Source organism: Mesocricetus auratus, unplaced genomic scaffold (genome assembly GCF_017639785.1).
Source record: "Mesocricetus auratus isolate SY011 unplaced genomic scaffold, BCM_Maur_2.0 Super-Scaffold_15014, whole genome shotgun sequence".
Taxonomy (NCBI): Eukaryota; Metazoa; Chordata; class Mammalia; order Rodentia; family Cricetidae; genus Mesocricetus; species Mesocricetus auratus.
This window is the reverse complement of record NW_024429186.1, coordinates 17,153,627-17,181,297: the sequence shown is the minus strand read 5'-3', so window position 1 is coordinate 17,181,297 and position 27,671 is coordinate 17,153,627. Positions and strand designations below refer to the sequence as shown.

Genomic DNA, 27,671 nt, shown 5'->3' with positions numbered 1-27,671 from the left:
AATGATGATACTCCACCAGGCTGTCACAACATTCGTTGTGCCTAAGTTTCTCTCCACTAGATGGCATGTGAGAGAACACCCTTCTTCAAAGTACTTCCTCATTCCTGGGACCTGGGAATCCATTAGGTCACAGGGCTGAGTCAATTCAGGTTGCTACTGATCAACTGGCTTTGAGATGAAGCCTTCATCCTAGGTTACACGCAGGACACCCGGTGTGAGTGTGTGACCGGTTAAAAGTAGAAGAGGCAGGAGACTTGGTCAGAGATGCTTCAGGGACCCATACGTATAAAAGGCACGTGACTGCTGATGGTGGGGGAACAGGCTACCAACCAAGGAGTGAATGTAGTTTCTAGAGTCTGGGAAGGGCCTCACCAGACAACCAGCAAGGATGGAGGACCTGAAACCTACAACTTCAGGAGGGTGGATCCCACCAACCTCTCCCACAAGCAAAAAGATGCTCTCTCTCTCTCTCTCTTCTTGAAGCCCAGAAAAACACAGCCCAGCCAATACTTTGATATCAGCATGGTGGACAGATGTTGGGCCTCTGATACAGAGGGCTCTGGGATCTGAAATGGGCACCATTTATGTTACTATGCTTATGGAACCGTGTGGAGGCAGCACTGGGGAACAGATCCGACAGAAATGCTTGTCGAAGATAGATATCAGTTCTTTGACCCTTGAATGGTGGTGCCTCGCACAAAGAACATAAGCAACAAGGATGTCACTGACTCAGCCACTCCATCTCTGTGTCCTTCCATGGAGAAGGCCAATAAAGATTTCACAACACTGAGCAACAACAGTGGCAGAAACACCGTGGCAACTGGGCCCTCACCAAATGTCCCCACTGAACAAGGGACTGTCAGTACCACATACCTAAACACCGCCCTGTCTGTCGGTCCAGGTCAAAGCCGTTTGTGCACTGCTGCTGTGGAGGAGAGAGAAGAAACAGGCCAGGTCACTCGATTTGCATTCTTCGTCACGGTCAAAACTTCACAGAGCTTGCGGGAAGTGGAGCAAAGGGGAAGGACACGGGTGACACCCACGCATGGAGTAGGTCTCTATTTGGAAATGGTTTCTTACAGTCATTGCACACTTAGTGTTGTTTTCGTCTTTAAACCCCTATACCGGTGCCTCATGAGCCCCGCAGTCAGCACTTGTAGGCTTTGCCACGCCCCAGTGACGAGGAGCAGTAATGCCACACATGCAGCCACGCTGCAACAGCCCTACTTCCAGGGAAGGCAACTCGGCCGGTGCTGTCCACCTGCCCTTCACAGAACCCCAAATACACGCTTTGCCCCCTATGAAATTCTCCAGGAGTCTCAGTCGTATTCATAAAACAAGAGCTCCATGGCGGATACGGCCCGTTTTCTAAGCAAAGATGATTGGGACATTCCTTTAGTTCAATTTCAGCAGGCAGCAACACAAAGGACACATTTTGTCAATTGCAAGAGAGTTGTGATTTTACATGTAACCTGAGCTATAACTGTACATACAATTTTTTAGCTTACTTTTGTTTTATTTTCAAGACAAAAATTTCATTGTGTAGCCCAAGCAGGCCTTGAACTCATGGTCTTCCTGCCTCTGCTTCCCAAGTGCTGTGAACGAGTATTTTTGGTTGTGGGCTGAGCCGTCTTTCCAGCCTTGACTATGAACTTTCAAAAAGCTGAACTGGAAACAATTTGAGGGTCCCTTGCAGGTGCCTGGAGTCTGTATAGAAATGAGTCCAGGGCCTAGGATCATGGTACCCTGTCACTAGGCATGCTTCCAGCCTCAAGGCTAGGCTTCCCTGGGCTCTGGGTGATTTGTAGGGATGCTGGCCTTGGCCTATGCTACATCTGAGGGTTCCAGGCTTTAGAACCTGAGGCAAAGGACCCAGAAGAGCCTGGAGTCTGTACCACAAGACCCAGGAGACCAAGCTCCAGCCCTGCTCTCCAATTCAGTGCCAGGGTAGAATGGGCTCAAGCTACCGGTTTAGTTGGTTTCTAATTCTCACTGGGGTCCTTATTCTCTGTATCCCTTCCCTCTGCCTCAGTTTCTCTATCTAAAAACAGGGTACTGCTATTTGCTTTTAAGTGGTTACAAAGAGGAAACATGTTACTCTGTATGCCTAGACTAATTAACACGATCTTGTGACCACTGTCTTCTTCGGGCCTAGATGTCCTTACTTGTAACCCTCGGGGCTAGATTAGAAACCTCCGAGGTCACTCTAAGATCTAAAATTCTATGCTATTCTTCTCAAGACCCTCCTATCTCCAGTGGCCTGAGTATGTCTAATGACCTTTGAATGCACTTCATAACTCTTCCCCTCTCCTCACCCCAACTTATTTTTTCAGTGCTAGGCATCAAATCTTGGGCATGCTGGGCAGGTGCTCTGTCCCTCACTGCAGCACCTCAGTCTTGCTCAGAGATGGGATTGTCTTTATTTTTTTCTCCACACAAGGACCACTCTGAGCCATCTAGAGCCGTGGTTCTCAGCCTTCCTAACACTGTGACCCTTTAATACAGTTCTTGTTGTGGTGACCCCCCAAACCATAAAATTATTTTTGCTGCCACTTCATAACTGTAGTTTTGCTACTGTTATGAATCATACTATAAATGTGTATTTTCCTGTGGTCTTGGGTAACCCCTGTGAAAAGGTCTTTTGACAACCCCTACCAAAACGGGTTGTGACCCACAGGTTGAGAACCGCTGATCTAGGAAACTCCCCCACATTGCTTAGGACTGATACACCAGGTCCCTGTAGCTTTAGAAATGAGATACTGAAGCTTCTCGCAGACCCTCACCTTGAGCCTCACCTTATCATCCCTTTCACACTCCTCGCAGGAGAAGGGGTAGACCCCACTCCAGGGAGCTGAATCACCCAAGCCCACACACTGTACATTGGGATGTTTGGGTAACCTCCACTGCCTCCCTCCCTTCTTCACTAGGCATTGTATGGGTAGAGACACACACTGTCCTACTCCTGGGGGGCCTTTGTGGCATCTCCGGGACACCCTGACAAAAACAAACATCAACAAGAACAACAAACCACACACACACACTGGACTAGCATTTAAGCTAAAGGAATCTCCCTGAGGGGCACACATGAGACAGCCAGATCTGATTCAGACAGCCTTGGAGCCAGGATGGTGAGATCCAATTCCAGCTTTGCGACTTGAAGCCTACATCACCCTGGACCAACCTCATTCTCCCAGTGCCTGGGCTGTGATCAGGTGAGTTTATGGCAGAGCGCCTCCTGATCCTCTAATCATGGGACTTTAAAACATCTGGCTGGACTCCCTCACCCTAGCTTTGTGACATGCTTCTAGACAACTTGAAACCTTACCTGTGCATTCCCAGGGTGTGGAAGCCAGAGTGCCAAGACGGCAACCGTGAGTATCCTGTGGGAAGTAAGGAACTGAGAGTGAGTGCCAGGGGAAGCTCATGTCTAGGAAGCCCGGGCATTCAGATGGCGACTTAACCATGTGTTTGCAAATGGATAAGGCACACTCAGCAGAGCCCAAGGGGGCTTCCAGACCCCTAAGCATTCCACAAGAGCCAGCCTCTTATGCTTGCTCCGCATATTGGAATAGTGAGTTAGGTCATATGCTTGAATACAAGAGTTTGCTACTTAGGAACAAAACGCCAAAGACCCACAGCTGTGGCATCAACCAGTTGTCTTGGTCTTTCGTCATTCTTCATGGAATCTGCCTGAGTTAATCATTATTCAGACATGACCACAGAGCCAAGAGTCACTGTGTCTTTAGCCACTTAGCTAAAAAGTGACCTGCTCTGACTTCGCAGGAAGTCACTTAACCAGAACTTGGAGCTTCAGTCCACACATGTGAGGACCCAGGGCTGAGTGGCCCAAGAAGCCAAGGTCCGCAAGTAGCTTGTGAGAACTACCATGGGGTCGGGGGGGGGGGGGGGGGAGACAGAAACCCATGCAACCCCCAGAAGAAGAAAGGCAGTGGGAAACAGCAGGAAATGCCATGCCACCATGGCTCAGCCAACATGGCCACCCACAAGCCAGTAAACAGCTCTGCCTGTGGGTAATTTGGTTCTTTGCTGTGGCTGAGCTTTTGTCTGGTGAAACTGTGGTCACCAGTATACTTTAAAACTTCAAAGTCTATGTCATTCACACCCATTAAGATGGCTATTTGTACATGATGCACGTGTGTGTGTGTGCGCGTGCACATGTGCATGTGTGTGTGTTGGCATGTGGGGTGCATGTGTGTAAGTGCATTTGCACATGTGTGTGTATTCATATGGAGACCAGAGACTGGCATCTGTTACCTCCTCCGTCACTCTTTACCTTACATACTGAAACAGGTCTCTCACTTCCACCAGAGCAAGCAAACATGCATACACATAAGACAATGTTTTTAATATTTAAAAAAATCACAAAAAAGAGCTGGGTAGTGGTGGCACACACCTTTTATCCCAGTACTCGGGAGGCAGAGGCAGGCGGATTTCTATGAGTTTGAGACAAGCCTGGTATACAAGAGCTAGTTCCAGGACAGGCTCCAAAGCCACAGAGAAACCCTGTCTCGAAAAACAAAATATCACAGAACAGAAAGCAGCAAGTATAGGAGGATGTGAAGAGATCACAGGAGGATGTGAAGAGATCACAGTTCTTGGATGTTGCAGATGGGAATGTAAAACTGGTGTTCTAGCAGGCCCAGAACATATTCCTTAGAGAACTGAGTCCTGGACCAGACAGACCCGTGTACACTCATGTTCACAGCAGCATTTTGTACACTGACCAAGAGGTTGATACAATGCAAGCACACGCACACACACTACACACACACACACACTCACACACACCACACACCACACACACACACACACACACACACACACACACACACACACACACAAATACTATTCAGTCTTAAACTAAGTGGGGCATGATACAATACTGGAGCCCAGGATTTGAAAGCTAACCTGAGAAATATAGTGAGATCCTATCTTAAAATAAATTAAACATAGCAAAAAAAGGCCGCTGAAATGGCTCAGCAGGCAAGGGAGCTTGTCATCATCAAACTTGATGACTTGGTGGCCAGGACCCACAAAGCAGAAGGAGGAAAACAAGTATTCAAAGTTATCTTTTGACCTCCGCACATGCACCATAACGCATGCCCAAATAGATGATAGATAGATAGATGGATGATAGATAGACTGATAGATAATTAGATAGATGACAGATAGATAGATAGATAGATTGATTGATTGATGATAGAATGAAGAAAAGGTAAAACAACAGGATGAACCTCGAGGACATCACGCTGTGAAATAAGTGACTCACACAAAACCATGTAGAATTCAGCTTACATCATGTGCCCAAAGTTTTTAGACTTGGAAACAGAAAGGACCATGAGAGTGTTTAATAGGTACAGAGTTTCATTCATTTTTTTCTCTTCTTTATTCTGTTTGTTTTGTGGCTTGGGGTGCCATTTTATTTTTTAAACAAGATCTTACTCTGTAGCCCAGACTTACCTGCAACTCACAATATGACCCAGGATGTCCTCAAATTTGTGGCAGTTGTACCTCAACTCACTGAGTGTTGGGATTACAAGTCACAGGCCACTATAGCCAGCTTTTTCTTTTTAAGACAGGTTCTCAATTACAGCCCAGGCTAGCCTCAAACCGGCTATACAGCCAAAGTTGGCTCTGAATTCTTGATTCTCCTGCCTCTACCTCCCAGATGCTGGGTTACAGATGTGCACCACAACACAGGGCAGGGTGCACGAGTCATGGAATCGTCACTTAGCCGAGTGAATGCATGTAGCACAATGCAAAGGTATACAGACGCAGGGGTCTAGTAGGTTACTAGTGTTGTTCAGTTTTATAGCATTTATCTGACAACTACTGTTTGAGCATAGATACTGGGCAAGAGCTACAGAGCTGTGGCCCCACTGCTGGCCACCTGAGCTGGCTACTTTGCAGCATGGGCCAGGAATGGAGGTTCCTTTTGATGAGAATACTAGAAAAACCCAATGGGTGCTGAGAGTCAGGCTGAGGGAGGGACAGGAAAGTCAGGGGAGGCATCCCGGAGGAGGTGATCTTGGATGTTTCTAAGCATGGCTATGAACTTGGGGACCTGGTTGACCTGGTTGACGTCTGAGGCTTGTTACGCCACCCTACACCATGGCTCTATAGTCCCCGCCTTCTCGGAATTAGTGCTCAGGAGATTACAAACTCATTCACATCCCTGTCACGTGGCTCCCGAGAAACAACAGTAGGTATGTAGAGGACCCAGAGTTAAAGTGGCATCCAGACGAAATTGAGCCTGAAGCACTGGAAGATGCAAACCCACTTCCTGCATATAGTCCTGGATCCAATCCTGAGTGGACAAGTTTTCATTTCATCTAATGGCCTATGTGAGCCAGGTTCTCCAACACTCAAGACAGCTCTGACCTTATAAAGTGCAGAGCCAAATCCCGGGACTTTTTGATATTTGCAAGAGCCAGACTTTGTATCTGGAAGGAATGAGAGAACAATAACAAATTTATTTTCCAGTCTGTATATTATGAATTTCAATGTTTTCCTGTTTCTTCACATGAAGTTTCCTTTCAGGTGGTTATAAAATCCTGTCTCGTTTATGTTGGAGACAGAACAGCCTGACTTTACGCAGTTCAAGAGTGACTGGAAAAGGCATGCTAATCCTACCGGCTTTCCCCCTACCCCATTCCTTTTGGCTAGGGCCAGCCAGCCCCAAATCCAGCCTCCTGGAAGAGCTATGGCTGGGTCCTGGGGGCCAAATAAGCTCCAGGCTGATGGAAAGGCTTTCCAGAAGGAAATAATACCCAGTTTGGCTGCTACCACATCAAGAATAGCTGTAGCTTGTCATGAACACCTTAAAAACTCCAAAAAGGAAGCATAATTAATACCGGAGAGGGAATCTGTGTTCCAAAACTTTTCTTTAATCTGGGTCGGCCATCCCCCCTCCCCACCAAAAAGTAAAGTGAATGAAGACAGACCCTCCAACTCTCAGAACTGTCTGTCATTTACAGACTTTGCCGGTCTGGTCGCAGGATGGCAATATTGCTATGGCTTACCATAATATGACTCAGCTTGTATTAGCATGCATGCACCCCTCCCGCATGCGAACACACAGAGAAAGTGTGTAGATCTGTGCAGGGCAGCTATGTTTTCAAGAGACTCTGGAGAAAGGCAGAACAGATGTCATCCTTAAAGTTCCTCAAGGCTCAAGGATTACTTGACTGGAATTGCAATTTCCTCAAAGAACGGCAAACATTTGCTTACATGCGTCTCTGTCTGCAGTATCCACTGTTCATTGGCTCGAAACTTCTGGGTCCCATGCCCTCTGTGAATCGCACACATAGAGCAAACGCAGCCAGCAGTGTTCTGAGACTCCCTCGACTTCTCTTCCTCAGCCCTTGCAGCAAAGCGATTGCTGGTGCCGTGGCCAGCGGTTTCCCAAATTTAAAAAATATGTAGTGTGATATTTTGTAAAGTGCGCAAAAAAGTTGCTGCCCTTTCCAAAAAAGAAAGAGGAATGACACAGGGAGGTTGTCTGCAGCCCTCTGTCGAGATGCTGGCTCCGGACACTGTTAGAAAAATCCCCACTCCCAAACGAAGGCTTCGAGATGGAACCTTGAGCGAGCGGCACAGCTTTTTGTAATTAACAGTGTCATTGCATCACTAGCTAAACTCTCTCCCAGTGTCCTGACACGGGCGGAATCTCAGCCATAGCCATTTTCCACCCATCAGGTCTGGAGTTAGGTTTCCCGAGCCTGGAGAAAGAGAGCCCCTGGAGCCTCCGGACCTACCTTTTTAATCCTGGCATGACCAAGATGCGCGGGAGGAAAGGCGACGCGAGGAAGGCAGACTCTGTGGCAGGACCGGAGCTTGGTTCCGGAGGGGCCCAGCGGGCTGCGCGGAGGGTCGGGACAGTGCCGGGTGCTGGGAGCCACTGCAGAGCCCTCGCCGCCAGCACCTGGTTTCGCTTAACCCCCTTCAGTAATTCAGCATTAAACCAATTGGAGGAGGAATGTTAAAAATGAACACTTCATTTTCTAAGTATGTTAAACAATGCAAATGGGGCCTCGGTCTGGACACAGCTGGTTCAGATTACAGCGCTCACCAACTGGCTAGACTCCTCACAACAATCTTGGGGCGTCTGCCAGGGCCAAGTGCTCGGCGGCGCTGGGAGGGGAGCCCGGCAGAGCGCGGTACTGGGGGCGCCCGGCCTCCCCTGGGCGGAGCAGGGCGCGCGCGCGACAGGGAGTGTCATCAGGCCCTGTAGAAGCACGAACTTGAACTCACTACCAAGGGCTGGGGGGTTGGGACGTCCATGATGCTCCCAAGCAAGGGTGTGGGGCAGGAACGAAGAAGGGAGGCAGTATGAGATGAGAACCTCAAAGGGGACATCTCTCCTTGGCCTCCCTCACCTTGTTCTCCTTGGTTTTTTCTTGCATTGATTAGTTAGTGTCTCTGGCCTTCAAAGTAAGAATAGCGGGTTACCCATGGGCCCTGGGAGCCCTCTTTCCTCTCTTCTCTCCTCTTCTCCCGGCTTCTTCTCCTCTTTCTTCTACCTTCCCTCCTAGCAGTGGAACTCGCTCTATCAAGTGCAGAAGTCCCAAAGACACTATTCTCCAAAAGACATGACCAGATTGCCGCGCTGCGAGCCCTTCCTCGCCTGCATCTTTTGGGCCCCTCGACTGTCCGACCTACAGTTCAGGAAGCTCACACCAAAGGTCCGTGTAGCAGGAACCAGCTATTTCCTTGGAAATGGGGATAAGAGAGGTTGGGTGACTTCTCCACTGCCACACAGCTATCAGAGATGCCAGCGAGCCTCTTAAGTCCACATCTCTGTTTAGCCTTTTCTAAGGACACTGTTTTAAGGAAATGGAATCCCACTCTAAAACTTCATTAGGCTAAACAAGAGCAGCTGGATGTTGATGTTGTTGAAGCTCAGCATCTAACTGGACTGATCTGTTTAATCTGTGTGTGTGTGTGTGTGTGTGTGTGTGTGTGTGTGCGCGCGCGCGTGCGCGCGTGCGCGCGCGCCTGTGTATGTCTGCATGTGTGTGTACACGCATGTTTGTGCATGTGTGAGTGTGTACATTTGTGTGTATGTGTGTGTGCGTGTGTGTAACAGCTAAGAAAAAACTTTTAGGTACATCTCATTCACAGGGTTGTGCATACTTCCCGTTGTTACTAATAGCTAAAATTATAAACAACCTTAAGGTCCACCAGTGCTGCACCAGAGAGCTAAATAAAGAGAACTCCAGAATTGGGAAATAAATCATAGTAACCCATCAAAATAGCTAGACACCAAAGCGTGCTCACTGGCCAGCTCCATCATCTATGTAAAAATAGCTAGACACCAAAGCGTGCTCACTGGCCAGCTCCATCATCTATGTAAAAATAGCTAGACACCAAAGCGTGCTCACTGGCCAGCTCCATCTATGTAAAAATAGCTAGACACCAAAGCGTGCTCACTGGCCAGCTCCATCATCTATGTAAAAATAGCTAGACACCAAAGCGTGCTCACTGGCCAGCTCCATCATCTATGTAAAAATAGCTAGACACCAAAGCGTGCTCACTGGCCAGCTCCATCATCTATGTAAAAATAGCTAGACACCAAAGCGTGCTCACTGGCCAGCTCCATCTATGTAAAAATAGCTAGACACCAAAGTGTGCTCACTGGCCAGCTCCATCTATGTAAAAATAGCTAGACACCAAAGCGTGCTCACTGGCCAGCTCCATCATCTATGTAAAAATAGCTAGACACCAAAGCGTGCTCACTGGCCAGCTCCATCATCTATGTAAAAATAGCTAGACACCAAAGCGTGCTCACTGGCCAGCTCCATCTATGTAAAAACTGAAGTCAGGCAGTGATTGGGAAACCCCTCAGGTGCTCCTGGTGGTAGCTTCTGACTTGGGGTTTATGAAGCCATGCTGCAACATTTTAAAAATGCTAAAGAGGCTCCTTATACACTAATATTGAAGGATTTCCTATATATTTTATTTCAAGTAGTAGAATGTTGACAGAGGTCAATCTAGTAGATTAATATAAAAAGTGTGATTGTAGGGTCTGTGAGATGGTTCAGCAGTTTAGAGCGCTGGCTGTCTTGCAGAGGACCTGGGTTCAATTCCCAGCACCCACATGATGGCTCAAAACTCCCAATAACTTTAGTTCCAAGGGATCTTATGCCCTCTTCTGACCTCCAGGGGCACTGTGTGTATGTTGTGCAGAGACATACATGCAGGCAAAACACCCATACACATTCTGTAAAACTTTAAAAAAATAAAAATAAAAAAGTGTAATCTAAAACTTTGTAAAAGTATCGTTATGAACAGAAAAAGTCAATGAGACCAACAGCATAAAAAGTAGCTTGTAGAGCGATGTGTGGACCATGGCACATTAGTGTTGTTAATTTCTCACTGCACATAGTTTATGAGTAAACAGTTTCAACCGTACATAAAGACAGGAAAAAGCCTGATGCATAAGGCTTTGGTTTCAAGCCTCCATTTTAAAAAAATTAATTACTTATTTTACATCCTGACTGAATCAGTCCCCCCCCCCATTCCGTCTCTCCACCTCCTCCTGCCCCTCCTCCATTTCCGTTTAGAAAGGGGCAGGCCTCCTATGCGTTTCAACAAAGCATGGGGTTCCACTTTACCCCCAGCATATAAGTGGGTGCTTGAGCATGCCAGGTAAGAGCTCTACCACTGAGCTACATCCCCGGCCCACATGCTGGGTTCTCTCAGCTGGTCATCAAGCATCACATGACCCAGAGGCAACCTTGTCTATCTTCTCCAAGAGCTGCATCCACCACCTGGTTCCAACTGAAGCTGCACCAATAAATACCAGGAGTGCCACACTGATGGTCCTTCTCCATCCGCTATTCTTAACTATGGAGTGTTTTACATTTTAATCTGTTATTCTAACTCTTTTTCTTTACAAATTCTGTTATCAAAAGCACTAAGTGTGACCCCCAGCTGTGACAGCCACACATTTGCGGAAGGTGACTTCTTAGACAGGGCCAGCTCCCCGCTATGGAATATTAGTTGAAGATGTGTTGCCTTCATTTATGCTGTGGAACATTTGTGTAATGATGCAAAGATGCAACAGCATTCTTTTATGTTGCATTTGTTTTACTCTATAAAACTGTTATTTTGTCTGTCTACAGCACCTGATTGGTCTAATAAAGAGCTGAACAGGCAACAGCAGGAGAGAGAAACGGGCGGGGCTGCCAGGCAGAGAGAATAGGATAGGAGAGGAGCAAAAGGAGTGTAAAAATGAGGAGGAGTAAGAAGGAAAGAAAGGTGTATAGAATAGAGAAAGGCAAAAACCCACAGGCAAATGGTAGAAGGGACAATTTTAGTTAGAAAAGCTGGCTAGAAGCAAGCCAAGCTAAGGCTAGACATTCGTAAGTAAGAATAAGTCTCCATGTATTTATCTGGGAGCTGGGTGGTGGGCCCCTGAAAGCGGAACAAAAAACTACAGTTCCCATAAGGCTGTTGGAAGGTCAGGTTCTGAAGAGGATTACTCTGTCAACGGCCCTGTCTTTCTTCCATGGCTTGGAGCTGCTGCTGAAGATGCCATCACATCCTCACCTCACTGTTCAGTTGTCCGAGTGCCATCTCCCTGTGTGCACCAATCTCTACAATCCCGACTCCCCTCTGCAGTCCTGCAGCCTACATGCCAGGCCACTCCTACCTCCCAAGTGTTGCACTTGCAAAAAACGGGTCATCTGGTCCACATCTGATAACATCAAAGCACACGAGCTCCAGTGCTTCCTGGTCACCCAATCTATTTTTAACAGTAAGAAGAGGATGTGGGCGTAGCAGCTCACACCCCCAACCCCAGCAACAGAAGCGTGAGCAGGAGGGCCACTGGGAGTTAGAGCCAAGCCTGGGCTACATCCAGAGTTCCAAGGCATCTTGGGCTACAGAGTGAAAGCTAGTTTCAAATATCACCTCCTGCCCTCCAGAGGGGGAGGAAGAGAGAGCGACAGAGACACAGAGAGACAGACACAGAGAGAGACACACATTCTCAGACTCCCTGGCTCCCTGACTCTCACTTCAGTCCTTGTTCCTGTGGGTGGTCTGGCTCCTGAGTTCTGGGGCATTGTCTCCAGTGTCCCTCTAGCCTTCAGGCTGTGGCTGCCTGGTTGGCATATGACTGGGTTGCTTCATCATTCCATTTGGCTTTCTAGCTCTTTCAACACTTGTAGCTAGTTCCCTGCAGTAAATCCCACTGGCTGTTTTCTTCCTGGATAGGTTGAGATGGTTGCAGCCACACCTCTACCTCTGTTTTTTATGCTAGCCTTCCCCATTTCCTGCTTTTTTAAAAAACTGGTTCTTTGTTATTTGTTTCAAGGTCTGACTGGTCTACAGAGACAGTTTTCCTGTGTAACTCAGGTTAGCTTTTAATTAATTCACCATGTAGCCCAGGTTGGCCTTGAATGTGCTACCCTCCTATCTGGCCTCTACCTGACTGGAGGCTCCATTTTGTTTGTGCTTTTTTTTAATGGGGTCTCATGTAGCCTTGGCTAGCCTGGAACTTGCTATGTGTAGACCAGACTGTCTTGAACTCAAATATGAGCTTGCCTCTACCTCATCAGTGCTGGACCAAGGTGAACACCATCACAACTCGGGGAGGCTCCAATTTTGATGGGAGAGATGTCAAGTCCCTCTCCCTCTCTCTTGCATGTGTGCATGAGTCTGTGTGTATGCATGTGAATGCGTGTGTGTGTGTGTGTGTGTGTGTGCCCGTGTGCTTCTAACTCACCAGAGCTAGGGGAAAAGATGCATGCTGCCACACCCAGCTTTTTACCTGGGGTTGAGGATCTGAAGCCAGATCTCCCCAGCACCTGCCCTCAGCTGTTGTTTGAGACAGGGTTTCTGTGTAGGCTTGATTGTCTTGAAATTGGATATGTAGACCAGGTTGGCCTCGAACTCACACAGATCTACTTACCTCTGCCTCCTGAGTACTGAGATCAAAGGTGTTCACCATGAATTCTGGCTGGTCTTTCTGGGCTGGTAAATTCAAGAATCTATGAGCCATTGTATGTGGATTTTAGGCAGGCAATGAGGTCACTGAACATCACACCGTTTAACATTAAATGTGTTATACTTCCAAACCTCAATCTACATTGCGTCAGAGAACAAACAGATAGGAATGAAATAGACATGATGGCAGATGGAAGCCTGACCTTGGCTAATCCTAAACCTGAGTCTGGAGCTCCATAGAGTTATGTTTTACATAGCTATATGTTAAAACCACAGTTAGCAGAACGATGCATGAAAAGCCCAGGTGTTGCCATGCAGGGTTTGCTGAAGTACCAGGAAATTCCAGGCATGTGCAGAACATCCCAGCATCCTGCTCATGTTTATCATGCTGGAGCCTCTAGGTTCAATCTCTAGCACCAGAAAAATAAACAGAATTAAAATACACACACACACACACACCCCTAAAGCCCAAAAGTAATGATGGGAGAATAATCCTGGGGCAAAAAAGGTATGAAGGTCTGTTTCTGACAGCTTCTGCCTCCGCGTTTGGGGTAAATCAGCCTCTCTGTAGGCTAGTTAGGTTTTGCACTGGTTTAGCTGCCAGTGCCTTGTATATACCACCCTGTCTTAACACCCTGAGACCTGTACACCTCTACCTGAACATTCATCCCACCAGTGCCTGTGCTTAGAAAGGAAGCTGGGGCTGGAGATGGCTCAGTACTTAAGAGCACTTGTTGCTTTTACAGAGAGCTGAGTTTGGGTCACAGCACCCACATCAGGCTGCTCATTAGTGTCTGTAACTCCAGCTCCAGGGACCTGACACCTTCATTTGGACTCAGAGGGTACCAGGCACACACTGGGCACACAGACATGCAAGTGAGCAAAACACTCATACACACAAATAAAAAATAAATAGAGCTGAAGGAAGACAGGAAGGAAGGAAGGAAGGAAGGGAGAGAGGAGAGAGAGAGAGAGAGAGAGAGAGAGAGAGAGAGAGAGAGAGAGAGAGAGAGAGAGAGAGAGAGAGAGAGAGAGAGAGAGAGAGAGAGAGAGAAGAACCTAATCATGTGTTCATGTGTACTGGTGCCTGCCATGCCTTCACTGAGGACCATATGAGCTGGTGCTCACTGACAGGTACTATCTATTGAACATGGATAATTTTTACCCCATTTTGCAGATGACAGCAGAATCTCAATGAACGTAAAGAACTACTTTGAGGTCTCACAGAGAAGAAATATGAACAAAACAAAGCCAAGTGGTCTGATTTGGAAAGCTTGTGAGCTCATAGCTAACTGTACTTAGGAAGCACTTGGATGAGTGGATGGCAAAGTGAGTGAATGAATGGACAGGTGAGTGAATGAATGGACAGGTGAGTGAATGAATGGACAGGTGAGTGAATGAATGGACAGGTGAGTGAATGAATGGACAGGTGAATGAATGGACAGATGAGTGGATAAATGGATAGGTGAGTGAATGGACACCTCCATAAAGGAATTCATCAAACTTCATATAAAGGATGTTGAAAAAGTCTTAGTAAATGGGTAACCACAGCACGTTCCTGGTTGGGAGGTCTCTCTATGAATGAATTGACAATTCACCCCAAAAGATTCATTAAAAAACAACAGAATTCTAACATTCAATGTGGTGTTTTTATAAAGTAGGAAGACTAAATAGATGTAGATGATTCACTGGATTCTTCCAAACAGATCACTACTCAGGAACAAAACATAATCAGATAGCAGCATGCCATTAAAAAGGTTTTTTAAAGGTTTATTTACATGCATAAGCCGTTTGCCTGAATGCCTGAGTACTGCATGCATGCCTGCTACCAGTGGAGGCCAGAAGAGGGCGCTGGATCTCCTGGAGCTGGGGATGGTGGTAAACCATCTTGTGGGTGCTGGGAACTGAGCCTGGGTCTTCTTCGAGAGCAATGAGTAGTACCTTGTCCTGTTGACAGTAAATAAACAGCTGGCACAGAAGCAGGCAAACTAGCAGATCAGGGGGGCAGGGCCCACCCCTATATCCAGTTCCTAAAAGATGCCTATGACAGGGTGGCAGGGATAATTGATTGCTGGTACTGCTTCAAAATTAAGTAGATGCCATCCCGATGGTCACTACCAGTGTAAGTTCCAGGAGAGCTAGAGATTAAAGGTAAGATGAATCTATGGGGGTGGAGAGGCTCTCAGGAGTAAAGAGTCCCCACTGCTTTTCCAGATGGTGAGTTTGGTTCCCAGTACCCACACTGCAGTTCACAGACACCTTTTACTCCATTTCCACAAGACTCAGCACTCTGGCTCCCATGCCACTCCCTTCACGTGCACACACACAGATACACATTCGTACACATAACTAAAAATAAAGAAGTACATAAACAAAAGTGGAACTATGTGCGGTGTGTAAGGCTGTCCTGCTAATCTGACCCAGCCGTAGTCTCTGGCATGTGTGTCTTGAAGTACAGCCTAGGAATTTGTACCCTACTTGGTAGCCTGTCACCCCACTAAGTAGCTAGCCTTTGGAAGAGATGAAACATTTCCCTGCACACAACTTGCTTTTCCAAGAAATAGCTTTGGGACAAAGAGCTATTATAGATCTATTCTGTCCACTCCTTTCATTAATGAATTCAGTAACCTGTGGGCACACATGTGGGCAAACCCAGGCCAGGGCCTGTTTGGGGGTCAGAGGACAATTTGAAGGAGAAGTCCCATCTCTCCTTCTACTACATGAGTCTAGGAACCAAATCCGGTCACCAGTCTTGGCAGCAGGCACTTTTACCAGCTGAGCCACCTTAGAGAAATAGTTGAGCTATCTGGGAGACAGCCACACTTGGTAAGTCTGGAGGAGTGACAGAGAGCTCCAGACCCAACAGGCCTGTGGCTGCAGTTTGCGCTCTACCTGTGAGCCCCTACTGCTCAGGTGCACACCTGCTAGCCTCCCTGCCCCCTCTCTCCCTGCCCCCTCCCTCCCTGCCCTCCTCCCTCCCGAGATGGACCCCAGGCACAGCTAGGGCAGCTCTCTACCATTGTTCTACATCCCTACCCAGTGGTTTGTTTCTTCATCTGCAAAATGAAACTCCACTTTCAAGCAGTAGTGGAGACCAGAGAAGAGGGAGCAGAGACTAAATAGACAGTAAACTCCCCTTCCACACTCACTCCTAGCAAGGCATTTTGACGGAATTCATTTTCAATGGGGGTGGGGGGATAATGGTTTACATTAATAGTGATCTATACCATGAAATGTATAACTAAGTTTCCCCATATTTGCCATGTCACTTCAAAAACAAAAGTCTTGTAGCCTCACCATGGTGAACAAATTGGACAGGACAGGGAGGACCCTTCCGCAGATGGCAAGCACAGTTTTATAATTAAGATGGTATTTGATTCTGATGGTGGGAGGTGGGAAGGTGTGGGGGTCCCTACTTAGCAAGTGGAAGGGAAAAACACCAAGTTAAGGATGATCTGAGAGGCCAGCAAGGATCACCAAGCTACTCACATCAAAGGACCTCATTTCCTTGTCTCTCTGTCTGTCTTCTGCCAGAGAGCCAGGTGGCCAGGGAGTCTGAGAATGCCTGTGGGATCCTGGGAGCAAGGACACAACAGTGAACGGATCTAAAAGTGAAAGCAAGGTGCAGCCACAGAACGCCAGCAATGTGGCATTTGGATCCTGACCTGAGCTTGCCATGGTGTGAAAAGGAAGACCTGTGATGCTATCAGAAATCGTGAACGCCCAGTGAGCGCTGGACAACGACATAGAACGCATACTAAAAAGTGGTGGGCAATGAATGAAATCGGATGTTTAATTGTTAGTACAGGTTTGTGGAAGTTGTGTCTGCTTTAGTTTTCTGTTTGTAAAGATCAAATTAATTTTAAATTTACATTTAGTTTGTGTGCATGTGCACATGTACATATGTAGGCGTACACAGTACACATGTGGAAGTCAGTGGACGATTAGTGGGAGACAGTTCTCTCTCTCCCGTTCCACTATGAGGGTTGCATAGATCATCCCAGGCATCAGGCTTGGCAGCAGGCACCCCTGCCTGCTAAGATATCCCTCCCTCCAGGCCAGAATTACATTTTAGTGAGTCAGGCATGGTGGAGTATCAGAGGTTGAGGCAGGAGGTTGGTCACTAAGATTGAGGCTAGCATGGGCTACGCAGTGAGTTCCAGGCTAGAGCAAGACTTTTAATGTTTCACTTTTTTAACTTACGACAAAAGTGTGGCCTTTTCTTTTCCATTTCTCACTGTATGTGTGCATGTGTGGAGGTCAGCAGGGGGTAATGTGAAGTTAGTTATTTCCTCTCGCTTTTACTTGGGTTCTAGAGTTTAACTGAGGTAGCCAGGCATGCACAAGTCCTTCACTCACTGAGCGACCTCACTGGCTCCCGTTTTAAGTATCCATTTGTGTGTGCACACCTGTTATTATACATGCATGTGTGTTTGAGAAAGCCTATCAGGCTTTCTCAGCCTGTAGGGGAGGCTGGGCTTCCTCTATCGCTCTCATGTTTTCCTTTGAAGCAGGGTTGTTTCCAGACCCTGGGGCTTAGGTTATGGACCCCAACATTCCCAGCAATCCTCCTGACTTCCACCCACTCCAGCTGGGGTTACAATATGGGTGGCTACTGGCTTGCCCCATGGATGCCGGAATGAGCACTCCAGTCCTTGTGGCTGTACCACTTAGGCATATTCCCAGCCCAAAGTATGACTTTTTCTTTTTCTCCTCTCCCAGGATCCACTCCCCTTTCCTTTAGTAATGATTCAGACTTATCGGCGATATCCATGGGCATCTGGATGTTGGTTGACATGGTAATCCGTGGATATAATGCCTGATTACTCTACTTGGACTGCTCGAGGGAACATTCCATTCTAAAATGCCCATCTAAAACTATACTGGAAGCTTGCTGAGTATGAAACTTATGACCACAAAAGGAGACCTGACATTGAATTTCAAGTTAGACTGTTTTGAGACAGTAGACTTGAAGCAAGTTTTGCTGGGGCAAGTCTTCCAAGGTCATAGCAAGATACTGATACTCAAGTCAGTCTTCTGCGCCCAGGACAATAGACGTGGGGCAACAGGAAACAGGATCAGATTATGAAATTCTAGTAAGAAGCCACCTGGGTTGAGAATCTAGGCCCATAACTGGAACGCTAGAGAAGCTGAGGGCTAGTCAACGAACACCTGGTCACCTTCTGCAGCATCCAACATTGTTACATAAGTGACTGTGGAACCCCTCCATTTCTAGGGTTAGACATGACCTGTGTGACCCTATTTCTGCTGTCCCAGTTTGCTGTGAGACGTATACACACTGGGCCTCTTCCAGTGAGCAATGGATACCACTTGGCTGTAGAGGCTCATGTCAAAACATAGAAGATGTGATGATGGAAATAATGCTACCTGAAAAGGAGGTCTAAGATACTTTGCTGAATATAGAAATCACTTACTGAGAAGAAGCTCTATTGTCCTCGCAGTGGCCAGGATCCAAGAGAGAGATTTGCTGTCCCTTCTCCCTTTATTCCTCACCTGTCCCACATACCCAACCACGCCCTTTTGGGGCGTGAACAGTATCATGGACAGTATCTTGGGGATGAAATGATGTCTCCCTTCCCCAGCTGTGGGGATGTGACCTCTGGAAGTGGGTAGAGACCAATCCTGCACTCAGAGAACTCACATGTCTTCAACATCTACACATGCCTTATATTCCAAAGTGGCAACAACAACAAAAAATGCACCTTGGACTGCTGGGCTATCTAGAAATAAATTTAACAAGATTTTGTATGAAATTCAGCCAAATACTTCAAATCACTGAGATTGAACTGAGGGCCAGAGGGCCATAGAGAACTGAACTAAAGGCTGCTGAAGCTGAAAAAGAATGTGTAAAAAGACAGCTGAATATTCTCAGTTAGGCATCATTACAGGGAAATTACTGACATATTAACCCAGCAGGACTAAAAAGAATGACTCCATGGTAGGAGCCAACGTAGAAACCAACCAAGGGTTCACATGTTTGCCTTAAGTGATCTAAGTAACATTTTAAAACTGCATCCATCTCCAAGATAAATACTGTTACAATTATTAATTTATAGGATGTGCAAAGTTTTGACAACGTGCTTAAAACCCTCAGTGACATCTCCATTTACACGACCCAAGACAAGGACAAGAGGGCAAGGTTCAGCTGCTAACATTCTGTACTCCACTAGACTCGGTCAGGGTGGGAACCACTGCCTGTTGGTAGCTTACTAGCGGGCTTCCTTCAGGGTATGCAGCTCCCATTTGTCCACCAGTCCCAAATCAAGGCCCTCAGCATGTGTGACCCCGAGTGGTTCTCACCCACTTGGCTCAAGCCTCAGAATAGACCTTACTCCTTCCTTCTTAGAGAGACGTCCCACAACACACTTCTGCACAATTTACCTGCTGTTTGTACCCCTCTCCTTCACCTCTGTCCAGGGGGAGTCTCCCTTCACCTGAGGGCCAATCTCCCCTCTGCTGTCCTTTCTCTTGGGCTCCCCATCGCCCTTCCCAACAGCATCTACAGTCTCTGCTTTAAATGACTCTCCAACCCAAATGCTAGCAGAGCTGCCTACCAAGACAACCTGTGCTTGCCACCCACCCAGTAAAAGGTTTGCTCTCATCATTCCATCCACACCACTCTAGTCAAACCCTAAACAGTTCCTGGTTCCTCAATTCAACAGCAGTAAAATGACCCATGTAATGCACATATGAGCAAACGTGTCCGTGGTCCTTTGTAACTGTATAAGGTTATCACAGTAGGTATACTTGAGATGTGAGAAAATGTGGCCCTCAAAGTAATTTTGATAACTCCAATTCAGATGTCAAATTAAAAAATAAATAAATAAAAATAGGTTCTATTGGGCAGGAGAGATGGCTCAGTGGTTAAGAGACTGGCTGCTCTTCCAGAGGACCCAGGTTCAATTCCCAGTACCCACATGGAAGTTCACAAGAGTTTGTAACTGCAGGTCCAAAGGATTTGACACCTTTATACTAATGGACATAAATTATTTTTAAAAACAGGTCCCATGTCTAAGAGAAAATGAAGATGTACTAACCTTGGAGAAAGACTAAGTGACCAGTGAGTCACACTACTCCCTCTGAAGGGAAAAGGAATATTCCAACTAAACGCTCAGACTCTCCTTTCACACACAATCCTGAAGTCTTAAGTAGTCCCTACTTAACATCCAAGGCTCAGACTGAATTCCAACAGTAGATGTCCTGAAGTGTGTGAAGACCCAAGCCAGCAGTCAGCAGAGACAATATGTGGAAGCCATTTCTCCTAAAGAGACACCAACAGCTGTTTCCCAAGTGTTTTTATTGTGGACGAAGACACAGCCAACTTAAATCATTTTTATTTGTAGGTTTTTTTTCCTTTTTGCCTTGCAATGCTCCTGAGAAATTCAAGAGTGCATTGGCTTTAACTCTACATAAAACACAACCGAATCTCATGATACAGTTGGAAATTTCCCACATTTGTTATTTTCCTATAAGTCAAAAGACAATGTACCAATTCTAAGTGATTAAATCATAAGTTAAGATGTAAAGACTGGCAAATTATCACAAATGTCAACATTACAATGATCATTATTTTTCCATAGGAATATATAAAATAAATATTACCTAACTTAACCGATATTTACAGAAGATAAATTTTTGTTGCTTGACAATGCTTTCAATGCTCTGATATATGAAAATTTCTGAAATTTAAAACAACCCAGCTTAAATGCAGCCCTTTCTATGGTTTTTGCCTCTTTGCCTGTGCCTGCCTCTCCTCTCTGGGTAAGGGCCTGCACTCTCAAATCCTTTGGGTGATATCTGATGTTTAACTGGCTAGCTGCAGGCCATCTCTTTTTGCCTATGTGCTTTGGTTTTCCCCCCCTTTAAAAAAACAAACAAGAATATGGGGAAGGAGAACTCACAGAAGCACATGCTCATGATTACGTTCAATCAAATCCAACAGCAGGGTGAATTCTTGGTAGTGTATTTCCTTGTACTTGAAAACCACTAGGAATGTTGTGAAGAACTGTGGCATCCAGTGCAAAATTCAGCCATACATCTACCAAGTGCACACAGATATCAACAGGGAAGTTACTGCAGTTCTAACAGTGCAGTAAGTCTGTGGCACCTGATGTAAAACTCAAATGCAGATTCCACCACTGGAAGGCATCAAGGGCAGACTTACTGAAGTCAGCACACGGCTGGCAGGTCCTTGGGTAACTCAGAGTGCATGCTTCTCGTTCTCTGCTGAGAAGTTTCCATGAGCAGATGGTTCATCTCTGACACAACTTAGTTCAGAAAAGCTGATGAGTCATGTCTGGTTTAGATCAGTGCACACTTAGCGTGCATACAACACAGACATTTAGGTGCTGCGGCTTTCAGACAAGGCCATATACTTCAATAGCAGCCATGTAATACTGTGTTCTTTGATGCTTGGGGGTGGAGTCCCCCACGACGGGTTTTAGACTCAGGCTAAGTGAAAGGGTAGGGAGGGCAGGTTGGTTTGGTCAAGGAACTCCAAATGTCATAAAAGGCATTTCAAATATAAAATACAGTTTAAATAGCCACCATGTACTTCCTCTTTAAAAGAAAACATTTTACACCTTCCATTTTCTTCTTAGTGTAAAAACTAGTCTTCCAGCTACTTCACATGGAACTTAAAATTCCCTGGCAAGTAGTAAATTATCCAGACTAGTGAGTGAGAGCAACTTTTAAGGAACTTACAAAAACCTACATCAGTAAACCCTCAACTTACAATGGCTTAATGGTTTCAATTTTGGGGTGTGCTAAAATGATACACTTTAGGCCAAAATCGTGCTTCAGATTTAGAATTTCTCTTTTCCCAATGCTGGCAGTGGGAGCTGTGGCTCCCGGTCAGCCTCGTGTGGTCCCGAGAGGAAGCAGACATGCTAAGCCAGGCCGGCTGATAGTTGGGTACAGCAAATGAATGTTATTTCAAGATGTTTTTCATTACAATGGGTTTAGTGGGCCATGAACCCACTGTAAATTGAGAGACATCTGTAACATTGACAAAACTGGTGGGAGCAGCTTAACATTTCTCTGAGGGCAACTTTTTCTAACAAGTATCAGGAAAGGAACTATAAATAAGTTAGTTTAAGGACACAGGTGGCACCAGGAAGCAGCATTGTCTCAGTTATTCAATTTTTCATAGAAAAGTATTTAACCATCAACACATTATTAAAACCGAAACCTTCAGTCTTTTAAACACATTAGAAATACACAGTTTGCTGGGTGTTGATGGTGCACGCCTTGGATCCCAGCACTCGGGAGGCAGAGGCAGGAGGATCTCTGTGAGTTCGAGGTCAGTCTGGTCTACAAAGCAAGTTCCAGGACAGCCTCCAAAACAATACAGAGAAACCCTGTCTCAAAAAAAAAAAAACAAAAAAACAAACAAAAAAAAAGGAAATACAGAGTTTATCATAGGTAAACTCACAAAAACAGCCCAGCTTAGCTATGACAGGTGCTCGGACTGTTGACATTTGAGAGTTAATCTGGTTTCCTCCCTTCCTTGCTGTTTAGGCTTCCCTGTTTTAAAGGTTTATCTGAACTTAGAAAATATGCAAGAAATGACTTCTAAATGTACAATGTCAACAACTAATACAAATATGAACAACCTGATACAACACAAGCTGTGAATCAGGATTTTTCTCTTTCAGAACAGCTTTGTAAAAAAGTACAGTAGTACTGGCTTTAAGTTCCAAACACCTGGTGCTGGTGCACTTCATGGAGCACTACAGCGCAGACAGCGCAGCTCAGACAGAGGCAGGAGGGGATAGGTCCCCAGATATTGCTAACTGTGGTCTAAGGCTTATGTGGACGCAGCCATACAGCATAACACGTACACAAGAGTTACACGATTTTGTGCATTTGTGCAAGGGGCCCTCCCTTTAGGCTTCCATTTGCTTTTGTGGGGTGTGTGTGTGTGTGTGTGTGTGTGTGTGTGTGTGTGTGTGTGTGTGTGTGTGTGTGTGTGTGTGTTTTGAGACAGGATCTCACTATGTTTGTAGCTCTGGCTAGCCTGAGACTCACTGTGTAGATCAGGCTGGCCTCAAATTCCTAAGAATCTGCCTGCTTCTGCCTTCCAGGTGCTGAGACTAACCATACACCCCAGGCCCTGATGGAAACCTGTAGTTTTAGATGACACTTTAAAAACGACAATTCAGCTCTTGAAACTAAATGATACCATTTAGTTACTAACAGCATATACTCCACAATAAAAAGAAACAAAACTACTGATCCATGAAACAACTTGGGTGGATCTCAAGGGAATTATGCTACTTGAAAACACCCATCTCAAGAGGTTACAATAACATGTAATTTCATTTAAACAGCATCACAGAATAATAAAATTATTGAGGGTGACAGTTAGTGGTTTTCAGGGGCTAAGGCAGGCAGCAAGGGTTAGAAAAAGGCAGCTCAGGGGACCCTTTTGGTGAAAGGTTGGGTCTTAACTGTGATGGCCAGAAGAATCTACACACATGATAAAACTGCACAGAACCAAATACCCACTTTGCCTCAGGGCACCCACAACTTCCCAGAGCCACCTTGTTCCCTCCCTACAGGAGGTCCTCTATGGTGGCTGAGGCACAGTGCAGAGCATCTTCTGCTCTGGGCAAAGCTGCCTTTATTAAGTGCCTTTTTTTGGGGGGTGGGGTAGGATGGAGTAAAGTCCTTATCTTGAAAAGATGAACCACATGCCCCTATATTAAATGAACTTGAAAATCTAAGGAGACAAAAGCAAACATAGTTATTCTTGCCTCTCCTTTGTAGAGTTTTGTAAATTAAAAGGTAAACCACATTTCTAGTTTTAAATTAGGTGACATCGTATAGTGAACAAAAAGGCAGATTATACAGCAGTTACTTACTCTTCTGACACCTGCAATTCCTAAAAGCATTAAGAATATTTTTATTAACAGAGAAATTACAACTACAAACAAATAATGACTCTTTCCAGAAGGCCACTTTGTGATCAAGTTCACATATAGTGTTCATGGTTTCCTTAAAGTGCTGTATAGTCTCTGGCTTGAAAGCTTCCTACTGCTTTAGGAGGTCTTTTAGTACAAGGCCAGCGCTGTTGTCAGGCGACACTGGCAAAGGTGTAAACGTGGGGAGAACATCTGAGATGGGTTTCAATAGAAGATGCCCAGGCCCACCAGGTCCATGTCCAGCTGGGTTCATGAGGGGCACAGCTGCTGAGCGGGGAGCCAAGAATGGACTCAGATCTGTCCTTCTTCCTACCCTGGGTTCTGCTGTATCTAAAAGATAAGATACAGATGATTTGGTTTCTATCCTTTACAAAGAGGTGACATGAAATAACCCTCTGAACACAATAATGTAAAGAAACCTGTTCCAATAAGTTTATCAAGCTCATCAACATGGTTGTTGGGGTTTGTTGCTGAGACAAGGTCTCCAGGGGTGTCTAGTCCAGGCTGGCCAGGAACCTATGGTCTCCAGGGGTATCTAGTCCAGGTTAGCCAGGAACCTAACGGTTGAGCATGTTCCTCCTGTCTCTACTTTGAAAGCTGGAACTGTGCTACCATGCTCAGTTTTGACACTTTGACAAATTTGATAATTTGAGTAATCAATTTATCACTACTATCAATTTTTAAATTCCACCCTGCTGATCATATCCTACTATTCAGCACCGGTTTGGGCTATTCTTTATTCAAAAGGAGAACACCCTCCTAAGCATAAAATACAAATTATGGGCCAGCAAGATGGCTCAGCAAACAAAAGTACCTGCCGCCAAGCCTCCAACTCTGATGACCTAAGTTCAAGCCCACAACCCATGGTAGAGGGAATCAAACCCCCAAAAGTGTGAATGGAGTGCACACACTTTCACACATATAGACACATGCCCACACAATAAACAAATAACATTTAAAGAATACCAATGTGTATTATAAAAACCTCATGAAAGTTCATTCCTAGTCAGTCAAAGCATTTTCTGGGTTTCCATATTTGGCTACCTACAAATTCAATTGATACTGCTGCTGAGTTCTAGATCCTACAGCAGACTCTATCTGTGAAACAGAGATGGGCAAAAGTGTGGGCGGTATAGAGGTCCTTGTGTTCACAGATAAGCAGGATGTGGAGGAACACATGTGGTCGTTCCTTCAAAAGGAGGGATGTATAGCCTGTTTCCACCCCAAAGCTGAGGATGGATGTGGTTGTATCTTGTCGACCTTTGTGCTGTCTGTGTAGCCAAGACCACATTGGATCCTCCCCAGATCCTTACAGGTGCTTCTCAACTTGTAGAAACTATCTTTATAGGAGGCACCACATACAGTCTAAAGGACCCATCTTTATGGAAGGTTCATATGTATTTACAAAGAGCTTTGATGCAGTCACATCTTCAGCTTTACTGTGCACAGGGACTGAATCATTTATGATAGCTATGAAAAATGCTAGCAACCATTTTGCTACAGTGATGCAATAGTAATTAAAATTTTCCAGAAGAGCAAAAAATAATATATGACTCAATCATCTTTTTAGACATTTGAAGGCTGGAGAACATTCTCAGTGGTATTATTTCTCTATCAGCTTGGGCAGTCATTTTCATTAGACTAGGTGTTTGGCTTATGATCTATCTTTGTGGCTATAATTCTGCCTTATTACCCCCAAGAACACTAATAACTTCACTGGTGAGAGCTAGGCAAACCCTGGGATGATCCTTCTTAAGTAATGGGAAACTAAAAAAAATGGGCACTAAGGCAAAGACAGAAATAAACTCATTATATGCAGCTGTTGCAGAGCACTTCTGGGTTCCCATGCTGGACTTTCTGTGACCAACAAGCTTCCAAACTGAAAAGCTCCTATGCTGTTTACTAAGCTCTACACACTGTGAACACAGGGGGACACTAAACTTCACACACTGTGAACACAGTATGAATACTAAGCTTGTGTTCTTCATGCAGACCCTGCCACAACTCAGCCCATCTCTGATACATACACCAAGCTGCGCTCAGCCGATGAAGAAAAGAGAGGTGGATAGATGGATAGGTGGGTGGGAGGGAGGGAGAGGGAAGGAGGAAGGGGGAAGGGGGGAGGGGGAGGGAGGGTAGATAATGATGGGAAAGGCAGAGAAATGTGGAGACCTTTTGATAAAGAATTTGAGAATCTCTTTTAAGAAGCTATAACCTACTGCAAAAATGAAAAGAAAAATGTGCTCAGTATAGTCTGTACCTCTGAGAGTGACAACTTTTAACTGAATTTAGCAGCCAAACCTTTTATCTTAATGATAGATAAACTTTATTGCTTCACATCCATATAAAAGTTCAGAAAATCAGGCCGGGCGGTGGTGGCGCACGCCTTTAATCCCAGCACTCGGGAGGCAGAGGCAGGCGGATCTCTGTGAGTTCGAGGCTAGGCTGGACCAACAGCCTCCAAAATAATACAGAGAAACCCTGTCTCGTAAAACAAACAAACAAACAAAAGACAGTTCAGAAAATCAGAAATATCTGTCTAAATAAGAAAACTTTAAGCCGGGCGTTGGTGGCGCATGCCTTTAATCCCAGCACTCAGGAGGCAGAGGCAGGCGGATCTCTGTGAGTTTGAGGCCAGGCTGGACCTACAGCCTCCAAAACAGAGAAACCCTGTCTCATAAAACCAAAAAAAAAAAAAACTTTAAAAATTCTAAAACAGAAATTCTTTAATATTTATCCAAATTTAACTATGAAACATACGATATATACCTTAAGTCTACACTAAAATATATCATTCTAAATTAAAATATAAAAATTACAGGAAAAAAGAATTGGTTTATAGTCTAGTGGATAATTCAATTCCAATTCCAGAAATTATACTATATGCCAGTATTATCAATATGAAATAAATAAGACCATTACATCTCAGTGGGATCAAAAATACATACATATGTAGCCACCAGCGATTGCGTTCCAGACAGATCTTTGAACGCCCAAGGGTGCTTTTCCACTTCTTGGATGTTTAGGTCAGTTAACTAAACCAACCTTATGTATATTATTTATGTGACAAGGTTTGGTTATTGAATACAAGAAATACAAAGCTAAAAATCATAGTCAAACTATATGCATCTAACTTTGATTAGTAATAACTACTATCAGAGAGAAATGAAAACAGGCTGTAAAACAAAAATATAACTAGTTTACTACCATTTCCAGGAGAGTAATTCCAAGTGGCTTGTAAATAAAGCAAATAAAATCACAGATTCCTACAATGTCTATAAATATACTATAATATCTATGACTTCGGGGCAGGATGTGAAAGTGACCAATGAAAGGTTTCTCATGAAGACAAAATAATTCTCACAAAGAATAATTTTGCCATAAAATGAAAATATTTTATGCTACTTACATTAATTAAAGCAAATAAATAACAAGGTACTACAACATATAAGACCCAAATTTAGTGAGATGAGAATTTTGAAAGCAGTATTACATATCTCAAGAACACTGAAAATGTAAAGTCACTATAAATCTAAATCTTAAGTTAAACATTTGATTTTTACCACTGAGGGAAAACTCAAGCGTCTAGTTTTACCTTTGGAGCTTCCAGGTATGCTGGTGTCAACTTTCCTTCTTCCTGGAGAATCTAGAGGTTTCAAGTCATGAACTGACAGCTTTGGGGGTGGGGCAGATGGATGAGATTCTGTTTCCAGAAATTTAACGAAAAGTTCTGAAAAGGACTAAGAGAAAATA

At 45.2% G+C, this 27,671-nt stretch overlaps 2 protein-coding genes across 6 annotated transcripts in view; both read right to left on the bottom strand.

Moving 5' to 3' along the window:
• Nucleotides 1-8,157, bottom strand: part of Fbln5 (fibulin 5) — a 77,270-nt gene extending 69,113 nt beyond the window's left edge. Inside the window, exons 1-3 of one of the 4 annotated variants that reach the window (XM_013112073.3) lie at nt 7,779-8,157; nt 3,326-3,380; nt 874-922 (exon numbers count right to left, since the gene is read on the bottom strand). In XM_013112073.3, the coding sequence (XP_012967527.1) occupies nt 874-922; nt 3,326-3,380; nt 7,779-7,795 (121 nt within the window). In that variant the 5' untranslated portion in view covers nt 7,796-8,157. Of the gene's footprint in view, nt 1-873; nt 926-3,325; nt 3,381-7,251; nt 7,563-7,778 lie in introns of those variants that run through there. The other 3 variants (XM_005068401.4, XM_021226194.2, XM_021226195.2) reach the window with 3 other exon arrangements.
• A 12,116-nt stretch (nt 8,158-20,273) lies between these two features.
• Nucleotides 20,274-27,671, bottom strand: part of Trip11 (thyroid hormone receptor interactor 11) — a 65,827-nt gene continuing 58,429 nt past the window's right edge. For both annotated transcript variants that reach the window (XM_013112187.3, XM_013112188.3), the window contains exons 20-21: nt 27,514-27,658; nt 20,274-24,248 (exon numbers count right to left, since the gene is read on the bottom strand). In XM_013112187.3, the coding sequence (XP_012967641.1) occupies nt 24,028-24,248; nt 27,514-27,658 (366 nt within the window). In that variant the 3' untranslated portion in view covers nt 20,274-24,027. The remainder of the gene's footprint in view (nt 24,249-27,513; nt 27,659-27,671) is intronic.